The 19,382-nt window shown below is 38.6% G+C and overlaps 1 protein-coding gene across 9 annotated transcripts in view; it reads left to right on the top strand.

Moving 5' to 3' along the window:
* The window catches only part of syne1a (spectrin repeat containing, nuclear envelope 1a), a 157,700-nt gene that overhangs the window by 2,127 nt on the left and 136,191 nt on the right, over window positions 1-19,382 (top strand). For 5 of the 9 annotated variants that reach the window (XM_032585848.1, XM_032585853.1, XM_032585852.1 and 2 more), the window contains exons 1-2: window positions 10,617-10,748; window positions 13,979-14,040. In XM_032585848.1, coding sequence (XP_032441739.1) covers window positions 10,667-10,748; window positions 13,979-14,040 — 144 coding nt within the window. In that variant the 5' untranslated portion in view covers window positions 10,617-10,666. Of the gene's footprint in view, window positions 1-10,613; window positions 10,749-13,978; window positions 14,041-19,382 lie in introns of those variants that run through there. The other 4 variants (XM_032585854.1, XM_032585850.1, XM_032585849.1 and 1 more) reach the window with 4 other exon arrangements.

Here is a 19,382-nt window from a genome sequence, read left to right as displayed (position 1 = left end):
CACTACATAAATTTATAAGAGGACATAAAATGTAATTTGATGAGAGAAACAGTTTCACTGCAAATAAACCTATTATTATTGTTATTATTATTATTATTATTATTATTTGAATATTAATATTAACCTATTTGGTTGACTGATTTCTATCCATCTCTTAGAGCATAGCATCTGAATGTTTGATTTTGTCATCAAATCATAAACCTTAAAGTTCTAATGTTTCTTTTATCAACTAAACATAAACCTGTTCTTTGTTTGGCTGGTATTAAATAATTAGAAATTGATACATTAATAAGACTGGTATTTATTCTCAGATTTGGGTATTATGGCATTTTATGGGTTGCTATAATCTTGGGTAATCTGTGAAACGGTTGTTTAATTTTTTTCCAACCATTTATATGACCATTTATGATCCCCATGCTGAATTTGCTGATTTTTTTGTGTGTTTTTTTTATATTATCTGTTTTATAGAACTGTTTCCCAATAATCCACATTCCTCAAATCACAGCTAGATATGATTTCATTCCCACTTCAGCATTAATTTGGAAGTTGTTAGTAACTGCTGAGTGCAACATTAAAACAATCAAAAGTTATTGCCCCAGTTTTAGAGGCTGTGTTTTTCCTCTGTTTAACTGTCTCTTTTGGTGCACCTCTCTGTGAAGGAACACCAATTAGCGACACCATATGGCGGTAAAACAGAGGCTGCTTTGAACACCTCCCAGCCTGAACTCCTCCATATGCTGTGGAATTTGTGTATTTGTTGTCTCTCATTAATGAGAAAAGTAATGCAGTGTGTTTCTTTTTTAAGTGTTTCTGCATCTTACCTGTTTTCTCGGTTTTGTGGGTGGCAGAGGCGTTCATTCCTTACGAGTTTTACCATCTACTGGTCTATCCAGCACATTCATGTTTGAGAAAACACCTGCTTGAATTATTCCTGCTAATGTTGCGTTATGTATGCCTCAGCATCTGGGCAATACAAGTTTAGTAAAGAAGGATCCAGAGCAGGATGGTTGGGTAAAGCCAGCAGAGGTCAGCATGTCTGAAGGACTTGCAGCAGGACCCATACTGAGACTGTTGGATGGATTAAACAGGAACGAGAAAGACAGCAGGAGGACCATAAAAATAAGACTGAGCAAGGAGAGGAAAGGGAGAAAGAGAGACATGTCCCACCAGTTCTTCTGATTGCTTGCGGGTCTGGCACAGATCCTGAGGTTGGCACGCAGCCAGGTTGACATCCTGGTGCCAGGGGCGGCATTATGATTTGGCCATGGTGAGTGAGACCCGAGCAGACGGTCACCTTGAGCCACAGCAGCCTCCCGTTTAGTTGTGACACTAACATTCATCGTCTGTGGGTCTGTATACCGCAGCGTCACACATGCTCATGTGCCCAGAGTTACACACAGACACAGAAAACACCACTGAGTCTTAAAAATAGCATCTTTTTCTCACCCGTCCCACTGCTGGGATTTAACAATTTAGCTGAATGGCTAAACCCTGTGGTTAGGACCCAGAGCGAGTTTTTTGGACTATCAGACCAGGAAAGAGTGAAACAGAGCTACAGTGTGACTGGCTGTGTACCCTGCTGCTTCTTCTCCTTGTCTTCCAAGATTGTGTTTATGAATCATTGCCATGGCTGCCGTCGCATGACAGCCAACATAAGATCTTTTATTCCCCCTACCCTATGGGCTTTTTGGCCGTCTTTGGTTCAGACAGAACATTGTGTTTGATCAAATGACATCTCTCTCCGCGTGAGAGAGAACCCTAGCAGATATTTGTGTTTAGATCCTGGATGCTTAATGTGACTGATTCTATTGCAAAGCAGATTATAATCTCTTTTTACGTGACAGACGGTGAAGGTCTGACTGACACATCACAAGATTAGGTCACTAAAAGGGGTCCAACCATACAAAATGGGCTGGTAGGATGCTTTTTGACGCTTTAACCTTCTTTTAAATGTCACACTTTCACAAAGGTCAGATGGAATAGGGGATAATGTTGGCATATTCATTTGTGTTTTCTGAATTAAAAACCAATCCTTTTATATGTTATCAAATTATATGGTTTTTTTTTTAAAAATAAGGTCTTGAGTGTTAATTTTGGTCAGTTTCTTCCTCTACTGATGCAATGGTAAAGGATTTACAATGTACTAGAGTCCACTAAAATATGATGCAAACTGAAACAATACAAAGTGATATGGTGTTTTTGTATGCAATTAGTATCATATATTTAGTAATCCTTTGTGGGAAATAAATTTTTTACTCATCACTGCCCCAGTAACTGTTCACAAAAACTATTAAACAAACATTTAACCTTTTACTCTGAGTATTTGCCTTCTGTTTCTAGGTAGATATCTCTCTGAGTGAAAATGTCACACCATCACCTCTATATTTATTTAATGCTTCAGCACAGTTGGTGCGGGTATCCAGCAGTCCCATTCTGCAAACGTGTTTTTTTGACTGCTTGAAAAAATCTGTAGCAATGCAGAAATATTGCCAATACCTCATATATTGTTCTTGCCGCTTCTATGAAATTTTTAATATATCCCAGTCATAAGCTCATATGATCTCAATGCTCCTATTACAGTGATGTATAGATGTATATGAAAAAAAAATAAATAAAATGTAGCATTTGTAGATATATACTGTAAGAAGCAGTGTGGCAGTAGCATTACACAATACAAATGCTTAGACGCAGTTCTTGTTTTAAAGCTGAGCATAGATATGTGTTAATGGATATAAAAGTGTTCCTTGCAATATATTATTGACCTCCTAATGCATTTATTATGGAGCTCAGTGTCTGCTTAAGGCTGCCACAGCTGGTATCTCTGCCCAGTTACACTATTTTTAGTACTTCTACAGCGCATATAACGCTTTATGTCAGTCTTTTCTATCAGACAGATTTGATTGGCATACTAAACAATGTCCAAGGAGATAAAATCCACCCACCTTTGCTTTTTACCCCAAGCTACATTCACCTCCTGCCTACAATACCGTGTATGCTCTTATCTTTCATCCACAGACACCTTAGTTCCTTTTTCCACCTGTCACAATGGGATGGGGTGGTGGGAAAGTTTGCCTTTAGCAATAAATTAGCAGGTCACTGTGAAGCCCTGACCTCAGGGAGGTCAGCTGATCAGATAAAGTGATAAGTAACACAAGAGCCAAAACAGGGATTGAAAGTTTTATGTTAATCTGCTCAAAGTGCCATATGTTTGGATTTATCAACCCAGCAGTTTATTTAATCAAACTTATATTTACTATGCAGTACTGACATTCAAATAACAGCGTAATATTTCTAAATCTTTGATCATTTCATTATCATCTCTTTCTGGAGGTGAACTCATCTATGGAAAATAAGATTCTTTACTCCTGTGTTTATTCACATAGTGTCAATGTTTACTTCTCAATTCAATTATGCGGCATGATATCCACCATTGCTTCTCATTTACCTCCAGTGCAAACATCAGAGAATTTAAAATATGTCTAAGACATGCTATTTGCTGTTGTAACCAGGATGGGAGGTGTCTCCTTGCTGTGTTTGCCTTCAGACACAAACTCAACCTTTCACCTGGTGTAACAAACATGTGAGTCCTGCTTTTAATAATTCAAAAATAAATTGTCAAAGAATGACAGACAGCACTGGTTTCAATCAGACAGAAAGTGTGGCTGCTGTATAAGCATAAATGCACTCAAATCCGTTGTATGAAGCAGGATTTTGTAGATTATTCTGGCGCTGTTCCAGGCAATATTTTTATTTTTTTTTTACCTCATAGCAAAGACAAGATTTTAAGTGAATTTACTGCTCAGGCCACTGATTTATGTAGTGTGCTGACGCCAGTCCTTTCGCTTTATTTGTCCCTGTAATGTGTGGCGGGCCACTGAACCTGGATAAAGAGCTTAGACTGTCTGACCCACTCCTGCACTCTCACACGCATAAAGCATCCCACAGACGTACACACTGCAGTCGTCATGGAGTACAGCAGAGAAACTTTGAGCTGAATATATTTTTCAGAACCAGATTTAGTTTCTCTAATACTTTGTCCCCTAAATGGTGTTTTAATTTGACACTATTACAGTCTGAAGAGCATGAGCTGCATGTTGAGACTGTTTGTGTACATTTCCAAATGGGGTTTTGTTCTGCTAAATGCATTTTATTAGATTAAAGGGGCAGCATTATGTAAAGCAGACGTTTTTGAGCCTTACATCATGTTATAATATTCCTTCATCAAAAACATACCTAGAGTGTTGCTTTGATTCTTTCATGCATATTTGAGAAATCCTTTAATCTCCCCTGGCAGCTATTCAGCTGTGCAAAATGCCTGGTTTGACCTACCACCATCTTTGAGCGCAAAGCTGCAGTTTCCAAGCTTCTGCCCACAGAGCATCCCTCCCCCACTCAGCTCCTTTAGACTAGCCAGCAGCAATTAGCAAACAACTGGTGGAACTGCACATCCGCTGAGCTCATTGTACAATTTACTTCTCAGTGCAAAGCTGGTAAAAATTTTGTTAAAGGGTTAGTAGAGAAGCTATTTTGTGATGACGTCCTGAAGCCGGAATGTTGGAAATAGTAGGACTTTCTTAAAGAGACAGAGGCCCTATTTAAAGGCATTAATTAAGAGGTCAAATTTCCTTTTAGTCACATTTAATTTATGCAGAATTTTTATATTAACTGAAGGTAACATAGTTACTTAATTGTGCTGTAAAATTTTGTTTCTACGTGGCTGGAAAACGCATAATACTATCGCTTTAAGGAAATTAGCTTATGCACCACAATGTAACACTAATTTGTCACAGAATAAATGTTAGTTTTCTTAAGCTGCTTTTGTTTCTTTTAGCTTTAAATCTTTTCAGTTTGTTGTAACTTCGTTTCAAATGTCTTAGCTTTTCATGCTCACATTTGTGTTCATTTTCTCTATACATTCGTGTGAAAATGTGTCTCTCTGGTGCAGGTGCAGAAATTGCTAAAATTACTGTATCAGTGGCTTGAATTTAATGAACACTGATATTTGGACATGTTTTTGTGAACGGCAAAGTGCCTTCTCCGCACATCTGCTACTGAATAGGATGTGATGGTGCATGAGAGAGGAAGACGGGGGTGTTTTGATAATCACTTTGACTTGTTCCCCCTTTTCTTGCTCTCTTTAATGTGGTGTCATTATTACTGAAATGTAATTAGCTATGCTAATGGGCTGACATTTGGACTTCCGTCTCAGCACTTACGTCGGGACTGGCAGAAATGTGCCACAAATGAAGTGGGATCACAAATGGAGAGGCTGAATGGACACATGAGGACTGAGTGGAGGCTGTGAGAGTGTGATGGGGGCTGCTATTGAGATCTAGGGCTAAAGTAGTGTAGAGTAAGCATGAGGAGCATTTTTTAAAATTAGGAATTGTTTGGGTGAAAGAGCTGGAATCAGGAAATAGATAAATAGGCTACAGTAGGATAGAAAAGGGTCTGAAAAGGCTCCATTTTCTGGGAAATCACTCTCATCTGTGTCGAATGTGTGCTTGACAAATCAGCTGCATGTGTGTGAAGTAATTATGGGATGCCTCTGCAGAGCACAACAATGCCACCCTTTTAGAACATGATAGCTTTAACAGGCTGCTCCATTAATGCTGCACAGCAGATGAAGATACATTACAGCATTTCTGCTCAGCAGTGTTGTCTCAACACTTGAACTTACTCTCATTTCGTCACAGACATCCATGTATTGGGATTTTACATGTCGGATCGACGCAATACAATATGATGGATGGTTTTACAACATTTCACAAATATAAATCAGAAAACTGCGGCGCACATTTACATTCAAGTTGAATGGAGATCTGTGAACGTGAATTTTCAAGTCTTGCCACTAATCCTTAATTAGATTTACAGAAATCAGATTCTGATATTAGTTTGCACACAGTTGGGATCTATTCACTAGATTAAAACGAGCTGAATATAAATGTTCATAGGACTTCAGTTTGGGGGGAAAAATACAAACAATGGATTTTGTTTTTCCTTCATAATTACATGAAGTAAAACTCTAAAGACATCAGCCTGAATAAACAGCTATCACACGAATCAGTCACTTGAAATCCAAGTGACAGAGTTAATTACTCTGAACCTGTGGTTGTAAAGTAATAAGTGAAACAGGTAAAATAGCCTAAATATGCTTGCAAACCACTATAGTTGAATAACTACAAAATTACAAAATTATTAATCAATAGAAGAGTATGTGGTATTGTACAATTAATGCATCAAAGCCTGTACTTGTCTGACTCACCAGGCTGTGTTTTAATAGACGATCTGATGTTTTCCTCATTTTTCATTGGATCTCACTGATTTCTTCTAAGATGAAGCAAAGATTTATTGCAATTATTACCTTGCATTTCCACTTGGTGGCGTTGTGTCACTATGCACTTCAATGAGGACTTAATAAGCACTCTTGGTTGCTCAGATAGGAAATCCAAACATCCTTAGGGTGAATAGATTACAATGTGAGCAGAAGCAGTGCTACCCCACCCTTCAGGAGGAGGCGTTTGTTTTTCCTTTAATGGTTGAAAAGATGTTGTTCCTCCCCTCTTTGAGAAGCGGCACAGCCTGCAGTCATACCTGTGTAAACACTGGGCTATGACTAACATTCAGACCTCCACGACCTCTGTGACAGATCTTGTGTTTTCCCTTTCTTTTTTTTTTTGTTAGGTTGCCAGGGGTTCCAGTAGAGATCCTGAACAGCTGAGGTTCAGTCTTTTTTTAACCCTCACCCTGTTTTGTTTTTTTTCCCCTCTACTGGAAAGCCTGAAACACTCCTGAGATTTGCTGCCTAGAGGAGTCTGTTCTTATACATTTTGTGGATGCAGTAGAAGAGAAAACGTCTCTGTCTCTGTTTGAGTGTGTGTTTTCGAGTCTGGCTGCACCTGCTCGCCTTGTTTTTCTCTCATCCCCCATGGTGAAGCTTAATAAGTCCCTTGAATCCTTATCCTCTGGTTTTGATTTTGTCCTGGGGTTGTTTTTTGTAAAGCAGCGTAACTCACATGAGAAGTTCAGCTTACTTGTTTTTGCCCTAGAGGCACTTGTTGGAGAAATTCTTGAACACATACTAAATAAGCAGGAATGCAGCCTGTGCATGTTTGTTTGCAGCTGTAGTAAATCAGGATTAAATCAGGATACCTGTCAAATTAAATTTTTCTCATTGACAATTTTCAGCACCCTGGATAGCTCCTTCACACTTCAAAATTTATGTGTAGCTCCTCAGCAGCACATCATTGGCTGCTGAGACATATTTAACTTGACATTAATGCTTAAATAAACCCAAAATACGCTTTTATTATTTATAACATTGATATTCTTTGAGCTGTCTTGTCCTGCAAGAAGAGTGGTATGTGAAAACAATAGATTTTTCCAAGATGTAATACTTTACAGGCCAAGGATTTTATAGCAATTCTGTTATTGACCATGAATTGGAAAAAAGCAAAAGCCCCTCTGAATACTGCTTTCCATTGGCAGAAAAATAATGGATTTATGAGCTGAGGTGAAAAAGTAAAAGGCAATGTAAATGTAAATACAGACTTGGATAAATATTTCTATACAGAAATGTAAAGCACCCTTGTTACTTGTTTCAGAAACAAGTATGTGGTAAATGCATTTGATAAAACTGTGATGGCTGGTTTCAGAGACGAGTGTCAGCAGTGTGATTATCAGCGGGCAGATAGCAGATGACAGCTGCCATTGGTTATTGATGACTTTCATAATTAAAATCTCTTATGGGAAGAAGCAGAAGAACAAAAGGAGAGGGGAAAAAAATCACAGAAAATGATGAATGGTCCTTTCATTGCTAAAGCTGATATAGGAACCAGCAGGCTCCTCTGTGTGGATATTGCTTTCCAGGAAAGTCTCTGAATTTGGCTTCAAAGAGGATCTGCTAGCTTTTAATATTCCCACAGCTCTGAATGTCCACATGTTTGGTTTTTCACTTGTGTACATGAAATCACTGAGTGACATCAGACAGGAGGAATTGATACAAATCAGACATTTAAAAGGAAGAAAATTCTGCAGTATGCTGGCCCGATTCTCTGCTGGATTTTCCCCTTTCAGCATTACAAATGCAGCACTTGCAATGTTCTGGAGGCAATCGAAACGGTTTGCAACAGCATCTTCGGCTAACATCCGTCCAAGGAGAAGCATTCCTGTGGTTACCTGAGCCTGAGGGGTGTGGGTGCATAAAGTAGCTGAATAAACAAGACTGCAGCTGACTTTTATTTTTGTTTTCACATGGAATAACAGTAAAGTTACATCAGTATAGAAAAAGCAATTAATCATAGTGAAAGGAAACACAAACAGATGGTAACTACGTTTATAACTAACAGGTATCAATTGGGACTGTGTGAAATGACCTACATTTCTATATCCTTTAGGGAAATTATTTGCCACACTGCTGCTTTTCACAAAACACGAGTAATTCTGCCGACAAACAATCCCTTTTTACCATGAATTCTTTATCACCACTCTAATTCAGAGGAGTTTTGCTTTACAAACAAGTTTATCTATGGATCTAACCTCTCCGAATCTGGACCTTTAGTAATTCTTTTAATTTGTTTCCCTGTCACTATGATGTTTCCTCTCAGCTGATAAAAAAAGTCAGTGTACTCAAGAGTTTTCTGAATGGGTGGGGAAGAGTGAGGAATGTATTTAGGACCATTAGGAGATACTAAGCTCCCCGCAAATTAGATGCAGAAGGGTAAAGATTGCGTACATCATATATATCTGGGATATTGCCATCCAGTCATCCAAGGTGTCGCCAAGGACGATACATAGGTGGAGCTCTCTATGTATTGAATTAATTCGATATATTGCCCAGCCCTAGTCTCAGTAACACTCTGCCCTCCATAATTTGTTGCTTACTTTTTTCAGTTTTTTAATGCTTTAGATTTACAGGAGAGACCACATTTTGTTCCAGTTGCTTGAGGTTCAAAAGCATTTTCTTATTTTCTGAGGGGATTTTATGAATCTTATTTTTAGAGAAACTCTAAAATAGAGGCTGATTTCTATTCTTTTGGAAATTATTTACATTTGATATATGCGCTGTACATATAAAATCTAATGTATATAAATCTGACTTTGCATTTTGACGCCTTGAAATTGGCATCTGTCTTTTTAAGAAGCTGTTACTCTTTTCGACACTCAACCTTTACTACGTCATCCCCACAAATCTTCCCGGTATGTCATTTTAAGACATTCGTAGGAGTGTCAGACTGAGTATTACTTTGTATGAAAAGCTCAGGAGACTCTCAGTTTGCAGTGGTGCTCCGTGAGGCAGAAGCTTGCCTGGAGGCTGCAGCTCCGGGGAGCAGCTTTGTGAGAGCAAGCGTTTAGGCTCTCCGAATAATTGCCATGGGAGATTTCAGGATTCCTCAAGCATGCGTGAAAGAATCAAAGTAACAATCCAGGTATATTTTTGTTAAGGGAATAACATTATAACATACTATAAAGCTAAAAGAAAGTCAATTTTACATTTTAAAGTGGACTGTCTTAATTTTACTTTTTCTGAAAGAGCAGATTTTATTGTCTAACGTCCCATTAACTTGAAATTCATGAGCATTTTCTTGTTTTCTGAGAGCTTTTAAAGAGCTTATTACCATTTAAAAGTGACAATAACCACGTATATTAGATGTTCCCACCCATGATTTAAGTGCAGGCACACTGCATTTGAACCTCGACTAGGATAATGTTGTGTTTCATTGTTTTCTGTGTTCCTAGAGGCTCCAAAATGCACATATGTACCGTTTGTGGTTTAGATGAAGGCAGATCCTTTCTGAAGAGAGTACAGTCGTAGCTAGCTCAGATGGGATGACTGTCAGTGATTGTGTGTTCCCCTGTAGGCAGAACAGAGCAGAAAGCTGCATGTCTCACAGCACCGCATGACATCCATGTGGATGAGAGGGAGCAGTAAGAGCACCAGAATCACATGGGGAATTCCTCCACGTCTGTCGCAGCGAGGCTGTGTGAGAGCACGGGCGTGTGGTACTGTCAGAGTGGAGCTCCCACTAACCTGCTAAACGGTCCCCTTCAAACCCACCCACCATGGTCCTCCCCTTCTGGATCAGGACAGCACTGCTGTGACATCACCCATTCCCACACAATTTGATTGGCTGGCCATTGGAGGGAAGTGGATTTTTCCTGCAGCAGAGTGAAAACGTGGGAGGACCAAAGGTAGAGAGTGTAAGGGGAGGGGAGGTTTGAGCAGGAAAGATTGATGCTGAGGCAAGCCGGCACTGCGCAGCACTCACACACACTCACCCCAACACTCCGAGTATCACGCGTACTCTCATCACACTCCCAAGCTGCTTAACAGGCAGGAAAAGCACTGACTCTGACTGAGTCTGCAGCCCGTTACTGCAGGACAGGACAGAGAGGACGTGAAGAACGAGTGGAGACCCAGCAGGGCAATTCATTCATCTGTGTTTTACCTCAGAGCAACAGTTAAACTGCTGTCATCTCAGGAGGTCCAGACCTCCAGAGAGGTCTTTACAAACACATCCCCTTTCCAAAAAAAAAACGGAGGAAGGAAAGGCAGCAAGGGCAGAAGCAAGGGCAAGTGTTGCCTCTCTCCCGGAGGTTGTCGTGGACATCCTCCCAATGTCCTCATGAAAACAGGCAGAAACCTGCATGAGGTCTGGGCTAAAAGATGGCACGGCAAGTAGGGGGTGAAGGCTCTCCGAAAAAGACATCTCTCAACCTGGTGGCAGGGTTCTACCATTACCTCCGAGGTAAGTGGGGCAGCGTGTCTGCACAGCAGCGTGCTCTACTGAGAAAGCAGCAGAGAAAGTTCCTGTATGTACTGTATATTCTGCATGCACCGTAGTATGTGTATTTGTAGTGTTGCATTGCAGTGTTGAGTCTGTACATGCCTTCAACTGTGCAGGGTGGGTTTTTTTTCTTTTCATCCTGGTTGTTGAGAGTATGTCAGAAAAAAGAGACACCGATTTGAAATGCACGTTTCTTGGCAGACTGTGTATGTTTGTGTTTGCTTTTGAGTTTGGAGGCTGTTGATTTTGAAGCTTGCAGAGAGTGGAACAAGCCAACCCAGCAGACAAGCAACTCCCCCTCTGCATGGATCACATTGCAGGGGTGTGACTGTTAAATGTTTGGCTTCTCTGTTTTGTCTAACTCTCTTCTTATCTGTATCTGTATTTGGATATGACTAAAGAGTCAGCACTCTGCTTATCAAGAAGATTCATCTAAAATATTTTTACAATTTGTGTGCGTTATGCTTAGACTGCTGCTTTAATACGGTTAAATTAAAAGAAGATACAAATTTTGAAATAAATGAGATTGTACTCAATGCAAGGGTCAGAGACAAGTGATGCAGGAGATGTGTTGTCATGCTCGGTTGCTGAATGGGTTTTTTTCCCCCCTCTTTGTCATAATGAGAGAACTTGAGTGTGTGTGCGTGCTTACAGTAAATTGGAGAGTGTGTGAGTTCAAAGTCACCTCGTCCCTGAGCCCGAGAAGCTGGCACAGGCAGACACGTTCTCCGCCATGCGTGTTCCTGCTTTAGGTTCAAAATTTCTCCCATTTTCATCCAATATTTCAGCCCATCAATATTTGATAATTCCCGGACCCAATCAAAAGATTAATTCATAGTACAGGGTCTGCTCAGTGGCACGTATGACTACGCAGGGATGTATCTGCATTATGTATGAACAGCAGCACCTCTTCCCTGCCGCCACTATTACACCAACGCCACCCCTTCTCAATCTCCTCCCCTTTGACACGCTCTCCCTATCTGTTCACATCTGCCCACTGTACCCACTGACACACTAACCAACTTGAGTGTAATCAGTCCGTCAGCAGATTTCATTAAGGTAGAATGGAAGGCACTGTGTCAGACATCGTCCTCTCTCCTTGCTAATGTGCTTATCTCAAGGAGACTGCTCAGTGGTCCAGATGGGACAGAAATGGCACAGTGACAGTGAATGTACGTCTCAGAAAGCTTTGAAACTGCTGTTATATGCTGAATTTGAAAATTAAAAAATGAAAATTGGATAATGGTGGTGTAGCAGTGGATATGTTGCCTGATTTAAAGAAAACCTCTAATACTATTAACTATGCAGTGAAATGGATAAACCCATGTAAAGTGAAGAAAACGGTGTGTTTGCATAGCTGGCAAATCTCTTTATGAAATGGTTGATCACAATACGTAGAACTGAAATTGTCATCTTTGTATACAGTATCACAATCACAAAGCACTGTTTGGATGTAATGTTCAGTATGACATTTCAAGTCTCAGGCCTCTTTATATTAAAAATATATCAATATAATAGCAATAAATATGATCAGCTGTGGGAAGTCTTACTGTCCTGATGTATTTCTTTTGTATGGAGCCCATGGAGACTGTTGGATATTATCAAAATGTTGAAAAAGGAAAAGTTTTCCGGAAACATTCTGGTTAATTGTAATCACCATAGCTGTACTTTCAGCAATGAAATCACAGTTAAATATTCTTCGGAATATCAGGCACCCCTAGTAATCTTGATGTACCTCAGGGTTCAACATTAGCCCCCCTGCTATTCATCATGTATATTAAGGATTTTCTTTAAGTTTTGTCTTATTTGTCATTAGAGACTGGATGATTACTAAGATAAACCAAGGATTTGAAAACTTTTGGTTTTGAATAGGCAGAACTGTCCATCATGCGGTTGCAAGGGTTCTTGTAATAATTCTATTCAATTCAGTTCAAAAATACTTTATTGTTCCCAAAGGGAAATTAAATATTGTTGTAAGTCATGATATTCAATGTTCCTTTAAGAGTTATTGTAGATGCTGTGGACAGAAAGAATCTCCTGTAGTGGTCTGTATTTCAGCGGCTCTGACTGAAGACATTATGCTGCTGTGTGACATTCTCATGAAGAGGATGGTCAAAATTGTTTATAATTTTTTGATTTTATTCAAAAACAGTTGTCTTATTCTACTTATTAGATGAATACAGATCATGTTGTATATTCACATTAAGTTAAAAAACATGATAAATCAGTTGTAAAGTTTAAAATCTGACTGACTGGGTAAATCAGACTTGCTTCTAAAAGCTGGTGAAGGTCTGTAGATAGACATCTAGATCTGGATGTTTATAGTGTTATAATAACAATAGTTTAAGTATTTGTTTGTGACAGTGAATTCACAACTTTCTGAACATATTTAAAGAGGGACAAATATCATATATTTTAGTTTGTGGTTCATTTTTGGCACAAAATAATCAATTTATGCGTTGAGTAGACATAGACCAGTGTGTCACTCTCAGGGTATAATGACCCTGAGTAGAAATACAATAGGTGACTTTCTTGTATTTTTACAAAAATAATTAAGCAAATCAGTGTGTTTTTTGCCTCTATGGCTAAATTTGACACATTTAAATAATGGACTAAAGTGCTCATGTTAAAAATGTTGCATTTTAAATAAATAAAAGTAAAACAAACATTGAGTAATTAACATATGAATCAAGCTTGTGACCCTTTTGTGCTTTCATTTGAGCTGAGTGGCTTTTAGGGGACATCTTTAACAGACATCTATCCTATTGATTGTGCCTTTTGCTAATTGGCCTTTATCACAGTGGCCACAACTAACAACCACATGGATAGGTAAATCAGTACATGTGCAGTACTCTTGCCTTCATGTGCTGCCCTTTTAACATCTGAAAGGTCACTTTCAAGAACAGAATTTCCTGTCCGCAAAAAGAGGAGTTCAGCTTGAGAAAATGTCATCGATAAATGTCAAGTGACGTTTCATAGTATGTTAGCAGTGAGTAAAAAATTTGGTGTGACTGTCTACTGACACATCAGGCATAAAGCGATGAATCAAAGTTAATTAGAATCCACCATGCCCTTTCTGGAAAGCCCAATCGGCTCTCACAATGATAGACAATTAGAAGATTGCGTTTTAATCCCTTATTTGTTTATTATCGCTCAGGACTAATGGGAATGCTCTGGGCTCTGATTTACAGATGAGCAGGAGGCGGTGCAGAAAAGGACGTTCACAAAATGGATCAATTCCCACTTGGCAAAGGTAAGAGGTTTTGCTTCCTTCCCTGCTGCCAGTATTTTGTTGTCCAATTTACACAAACACAGGTGCTTGTGTTTGTATGGATAGAAAACTTCAACAACTCTATTCTTTTCTACCCCATCCTTTGTGCCGACTGGAACATTTTCTCCATTTTCAAAAAAAAAAAAAAAAAGAAAAAAAACCAAAGCCCACTTCTCCAGATAAAACCCACACACAGTCATCACATGCCTTCAGTGTGTTTTTCCTTATTCCTTCAGCCTCAAGTAGCTGATATCAAAGATATTTGGCTTAATTCTCCAAATGGCATTACTGAACAGTGCATTCATTGGTTTCCCTGCAAGCTGAAGTTGGTAATTTATATTGTACTATCTCAAATAAGGGTAATTTAGACAGCTTAGGATAAGAGGTTTTAGTTGAAGCTTATTTTTTGAATGAGATGATGTTCACACGTCTGTAATTATTGTGTCATGCTGCATTGTACTCTTTGGTTCCACTCATTACTGCTTTAAATGCCGTATCTGTGCTGGCTGGACAAGTCAAATATGGCACAGGGCAACACAATTAAGTGTTATTTCAATGAGTGACGCTCCTTTCAAGGTTTTCTATTTGACTACGACAGCTGTGGAAAGTCCAAACTGGTGGAGGTGGAGCAGAAAATTCATATGAAAGGATGGGGATAAACCCTTCTGTTGTATGAAATATTAAGCACAGAGCAAGCCAGGAAAATATTCACAGCACCCTGCACACCAAAACTGCCTAAAATTAAATGTGTCTTTTTCACTTTGAGAAATTTAAGGAAATCCAACCTATAGTTTGAATACATTTGTTCAGCACATTTGGAGGCATTCCTAACAATTCCTATGAAGTAAATGAAGATTTCTTTAAATGCGTACTTTTCTTTTTTGGGGTTGATTAAAATGTAAAGGCATTTTTGATTAATAATCTCTTCCCCTTAATTTAAAATGGAAAAAACAAAGCAGCACGCAATTAAATTAAGGCAGATTTGGGCATAATAAATCAACTTGCTTAACTACTGTGCTGAAACTATGTGCTTTGGTAAGAAAAAAACAAGAGCAGCTTGATTGCTTAAAAACAATAAATCATAATTATTTTTGGTAAATTTTAAAATCCCAATTATTTGAAATAACTATTCTTTGAGTTTGAAAAAAAATAATGAGTTTATTGACTTGAAGAGTAGTGAATGACCTGGAAACAAAGATGAACATTTCCTTTTGTCAGTCTGGGAAACTGATAACACAATTTAATAACAACAGAAAACTACACAACAAAATACATAGAAAAAGTAAATGAATAATTGTCACAATGAATAATAAATAAGAACAAGTTGCTTCAAACAAATGCAAATTGTTTTTCACACATTTTCATCAAGGGTGACAATAAATGTAGAGGATGCTGCATATGTCGAGTATTGCCACCATCCTTTACATTAAGTTTGGTTTCTTCCTAATTTAATAATTTTATTAATTTAGTATTTATTGGCCATGAAATATTTAGTCTGAAGAGTTCTCCACTGGTGTTAATTAAAGAGCTTGAATGAAAATGTAAACATTTACTTTTGTCTCCACGAAGAGTGAGATTATTAGTCCCACATCTGCTTGAGCAAACATGTAGATCCAAAAGCTTTGCTTGCTATAAAGGCTGGGACTCAGGGAAATAAGCTAGTTTGGCTCCATCCCAAGAAACCAAGGCATAATCAGGTGATAAGATATATTATAAAAGTTAATGAAAGAGGTTGGTTATTGTTCTTTAATTTTTGAAAATTTTACACCAACCTAGCAAATTTAATATCAGCCTTTTTGCTTAACTTTACACAAAATATCTATTATTTCTCAAAGTATATTTCTTAAACAATAAAACAGTGGAATAAAGAGAATTTGTCTCCTATGATCAAATTCAGTTCAAAGGCAAGAGCATATTTCATCTCAATAGATTGTCTCTCTCTTGTTGCTCAAATTACATACTCGCAATCACTGTCGTTGCCCATCGAGAACCTGCTCACCTGATGCCTGATGTTGCCATAGTGACACTGATTGGTCTAAATTTGTCTCCAAAAATCTCTTTGTGTTTAGCTTTATCTTAATCAGGAAACAAAAAGTTGCTTAGTTTACAGCTGGTTGAAAGGATAAAATGTGCATTATTCCAACATTGAAGAATGTATGGATTCTAAGACATTAAAGGGCGTTATTCTGTGTAAGGGCACAATAAAGGTCAAGGTGTGAGTTGAGTGAACACAGCTCCACAGTCACAGGAATGATAGCAGGAATGAGAAGGACAGAAGTTGGTGCAGCTTTTATCTGTGAGGAACGGAGCCTCCTCCTGGCTATGCAGATGATTAGGCTACTCCAGTTATCTCAGGTCTTTATTTCAGTGCCTAAAGGTGCGTGATTAATCGTTAGGTGAGTTGAGACTTATCATCAGGGCTTCCTTTCACTAACACTCCCCTCCCCCTTACTCTTCCACTCCACAGGTATAACAAAAGAAGTCCTATAAGCTTTAAAAACTGTCTCTTTGCTAGAGGAGATGTATTGGAGCTAGTAATTTATACAGAAGATTAATGGGTATCATTACTTTAAGCAGTTCACCAGATTAACTCAGTGAAGATATAAATTGTAAGAGAGCAGCAGGGTCTGTGTTTCTGCAGGCTGTGTGTTTAGATATAGGCTGTTGTCATGTAGGCCACACAGCAGGACAAGTTTTTAATTTTCAAGTGTAGTCGCTCGTCAAGTTGCACTCATTGCAACTCTGCAGAGGAGTGACAACTATGAAGGGCGGTGATAGGGCTTCAGTGAGCGGACCCCAAGTTTCCATTTGACAAATCCTTTCTGAGAGGGTTAAAGCTTAATTATAGAGTGGCCAGTGTGAACCGCAGAGGTTTCATCATCATCGTCGCTGAAGCATTTTCCAGGAAAACGGCTTTAGAGCCATAATCAGTGGACCAAGTGTTTTTAGAGATTACAGCAGCAGTAAGTGAAGCTCCCCGAGGGTGTTTGCTTCCTTGCTCCCCCTGCCCACTCACTTTTTGTTATTATTATTTTTCTTTAGATTCCCCCAACAAGCCACACAGTTGCATTCAAGTTTTTTTCCCCATTTATTTCAATATTCATCCAGCCAACTCTGCTTAAAGCCTCTTAGTTCTTCTCTTATTGTTAGTGTTAAAGTCCTTAGAATAAAACCAAATGAACTGATCAAGACTGTAATTGGCAGCTCAGATGTCAAAGACAAAAAGGAAATAAGCACAGTTAAAGCCTGACTGATGCATTTCTAATTGTGAAATCTTGAATTAAATTAATCTCTTGCATGCCACAAAAATACTTGTTGACACTGGCAGGCTTTACTTTGAGATGATGTTCAATTGTTGGGAGCCATGCTGAATGTTTCGAGAGGTGCACAGTGCGGTGCACACCCTCTGCAAGAGCAACTTGTGTTTTACAAAGTTACTTGTTCTTGTGTTCAAACATTAGCATAACTATTGAAGTTTCTCTAGATTTTCATGACAGACATCCAGAGACATGTTTCCTTAAATTTAACACACTGCCATTCAGTGTGAAACCCTTCACTCCTCTTTGTTTCCACTCCTCCCTTTGTCTTTCACGCTGTCGATCTTTTTGAATCTGCGGTGTCGAGTGTACCAAGGGAATAACACGAGAGCACACTCACACACACATCTTGAAACTCTTCTGTTCTCAATCAATTATGACCCAGACACTCACATGTAATTAGCTCATTAAGTTCTTGATTTATTTTTTTTAGTGTGTGTTGCAGCGCAGACGAAATTAATATTATTTTCTTATTTTGTAATTAGTCTGAAATTTTCCTCATTAGCTTTGGGATTGTAATGAACAAATAGGTGAATTTAACTCCAATTAGCTTTTGGTGCAATTTATCGCTTTGAGTTGGACCTTTTATAAGCGCCTTCTCTGTCATCTTATGATATGGGAGGGAAACCCTGTCTGAGTATCCTCATCTCCAAAGCCTTGAATCGACATTAGAAGAGGAATTAGTGAGAAGAGCTTCCATATTTTCTAATTAATTTTTGAAAGACGTTGGGTAGTGTCTCCCCCCTCTCTCTTTTAGGATCCGTCTCGTTGCTAGTCTAAATCCCTCTCACACATTTACGATGTTTTGGTTTGTATTAATTTGTCTCATGCTCACATGGTCCACATGCAACACTCGTTCACACTACTTCAGCCTTCACTCTCTTTGCAGTTAATCTCCCTGTGAATGGTTCACTCATCTGAATGCTTTTCGCCCCCCTCTCACTCCCTTAAACCTCTCAGCCCCCCAGCATGTGACTGTGCTTTAAGAGAAATCCTTGATGTGGCGCTGGCGAGGAACAGAGATATGTGGATTTCCCCGAGTCTGAAAGTCAGTGTCAGGTCAGGGAGGAAGTCAGTGGGAAGGAGATAGTTTGAAATCATCAGCATATTTTAGGATTTGGAGGAACCCCATTTAAAGTCTACTTATGGGGTGAATCCAGCTGTCAGTAAAGGCGCTGGGACTGCCAAACTCCAACTAGGCTCTGAGTACCTTTTCTGTGAGGATTTTCTTTATCCATGTTGCACAAGTTTAAATTAATGTCTACCAGTGTAATATATGTATTGCATTGTGGTTTATGTTGGGGCTGTGCTGCTGAAAGTGGGATAGCGTGCAAAATAAACCACTTTTTCATTCATCATTTGCTGGACATCGCAAGAGCAATTACTGTACATCTGAAATGATCAGCCTTTGCACTCCTTCACGGAAAGGCTTATTGATTTGGAAAACTAAGAAAGCTATGGTCAGACCTTACAGCATTTATAAAAACAAATACTTATGTAAAAATATCAATTTTGTTTTAAAAGTAGAATCTTGTTTCAGAATTAACAAAAGTAAATATCCTTTACCTTTACTACGTTTTGTTGACTTACTTTCTTGGACTTCATGTACGTTGTTGGGATTTTATATGACAGACAAAATCAAAGACTGTAATTTTTACTAGTTCTTCTTTGCAAAACAGCAAAAACAGCAAAAAGCAGCAGCTTTCAGGATTTACCACAGATTCTCAATTAGATTTTTGGTTTATACTTTTACTAGCCCATTTAAGCAGATAAATAGGTTTTGATCATAACCAGATGTGTCCAAAGTATTAGAGCCACATTGAAGGATTAACCCTAACCATGCCCAAGACCACAATTAAAAAATAAGACATATTTGGTCAACCAACACAAATAATTGAAATATATTGACCTTAAATAATTGTGATGCAAAGTCTGCAGTTGCATTTAGATAAAATGTAAAATCTTAGATGCAACTTTAGTGTTTATCTTTTATCAGTAAATGTTTTT

This window comes from Xiphophorus hellerii, chromosome 15, assembly GCF_003331165.1.
Source record: "Xiphophorus hellerii strain 12219 chromosome 15, Xiphophorus_hellerii-4.1, whole genome shotgun sequence".
Lineage (NCBI taxonomy): Eukaryota > Metazoa > Chordata > Actinopteri > Cyprinodontiformes > Poeciliidae > Xiphophorus > Xiphophorus hellerii.
The sequence above is the reverse complement of the archived record's forward strand: the minus strand, read 5'-3'. Positions and strand labels throughout refer to the sequence as shown.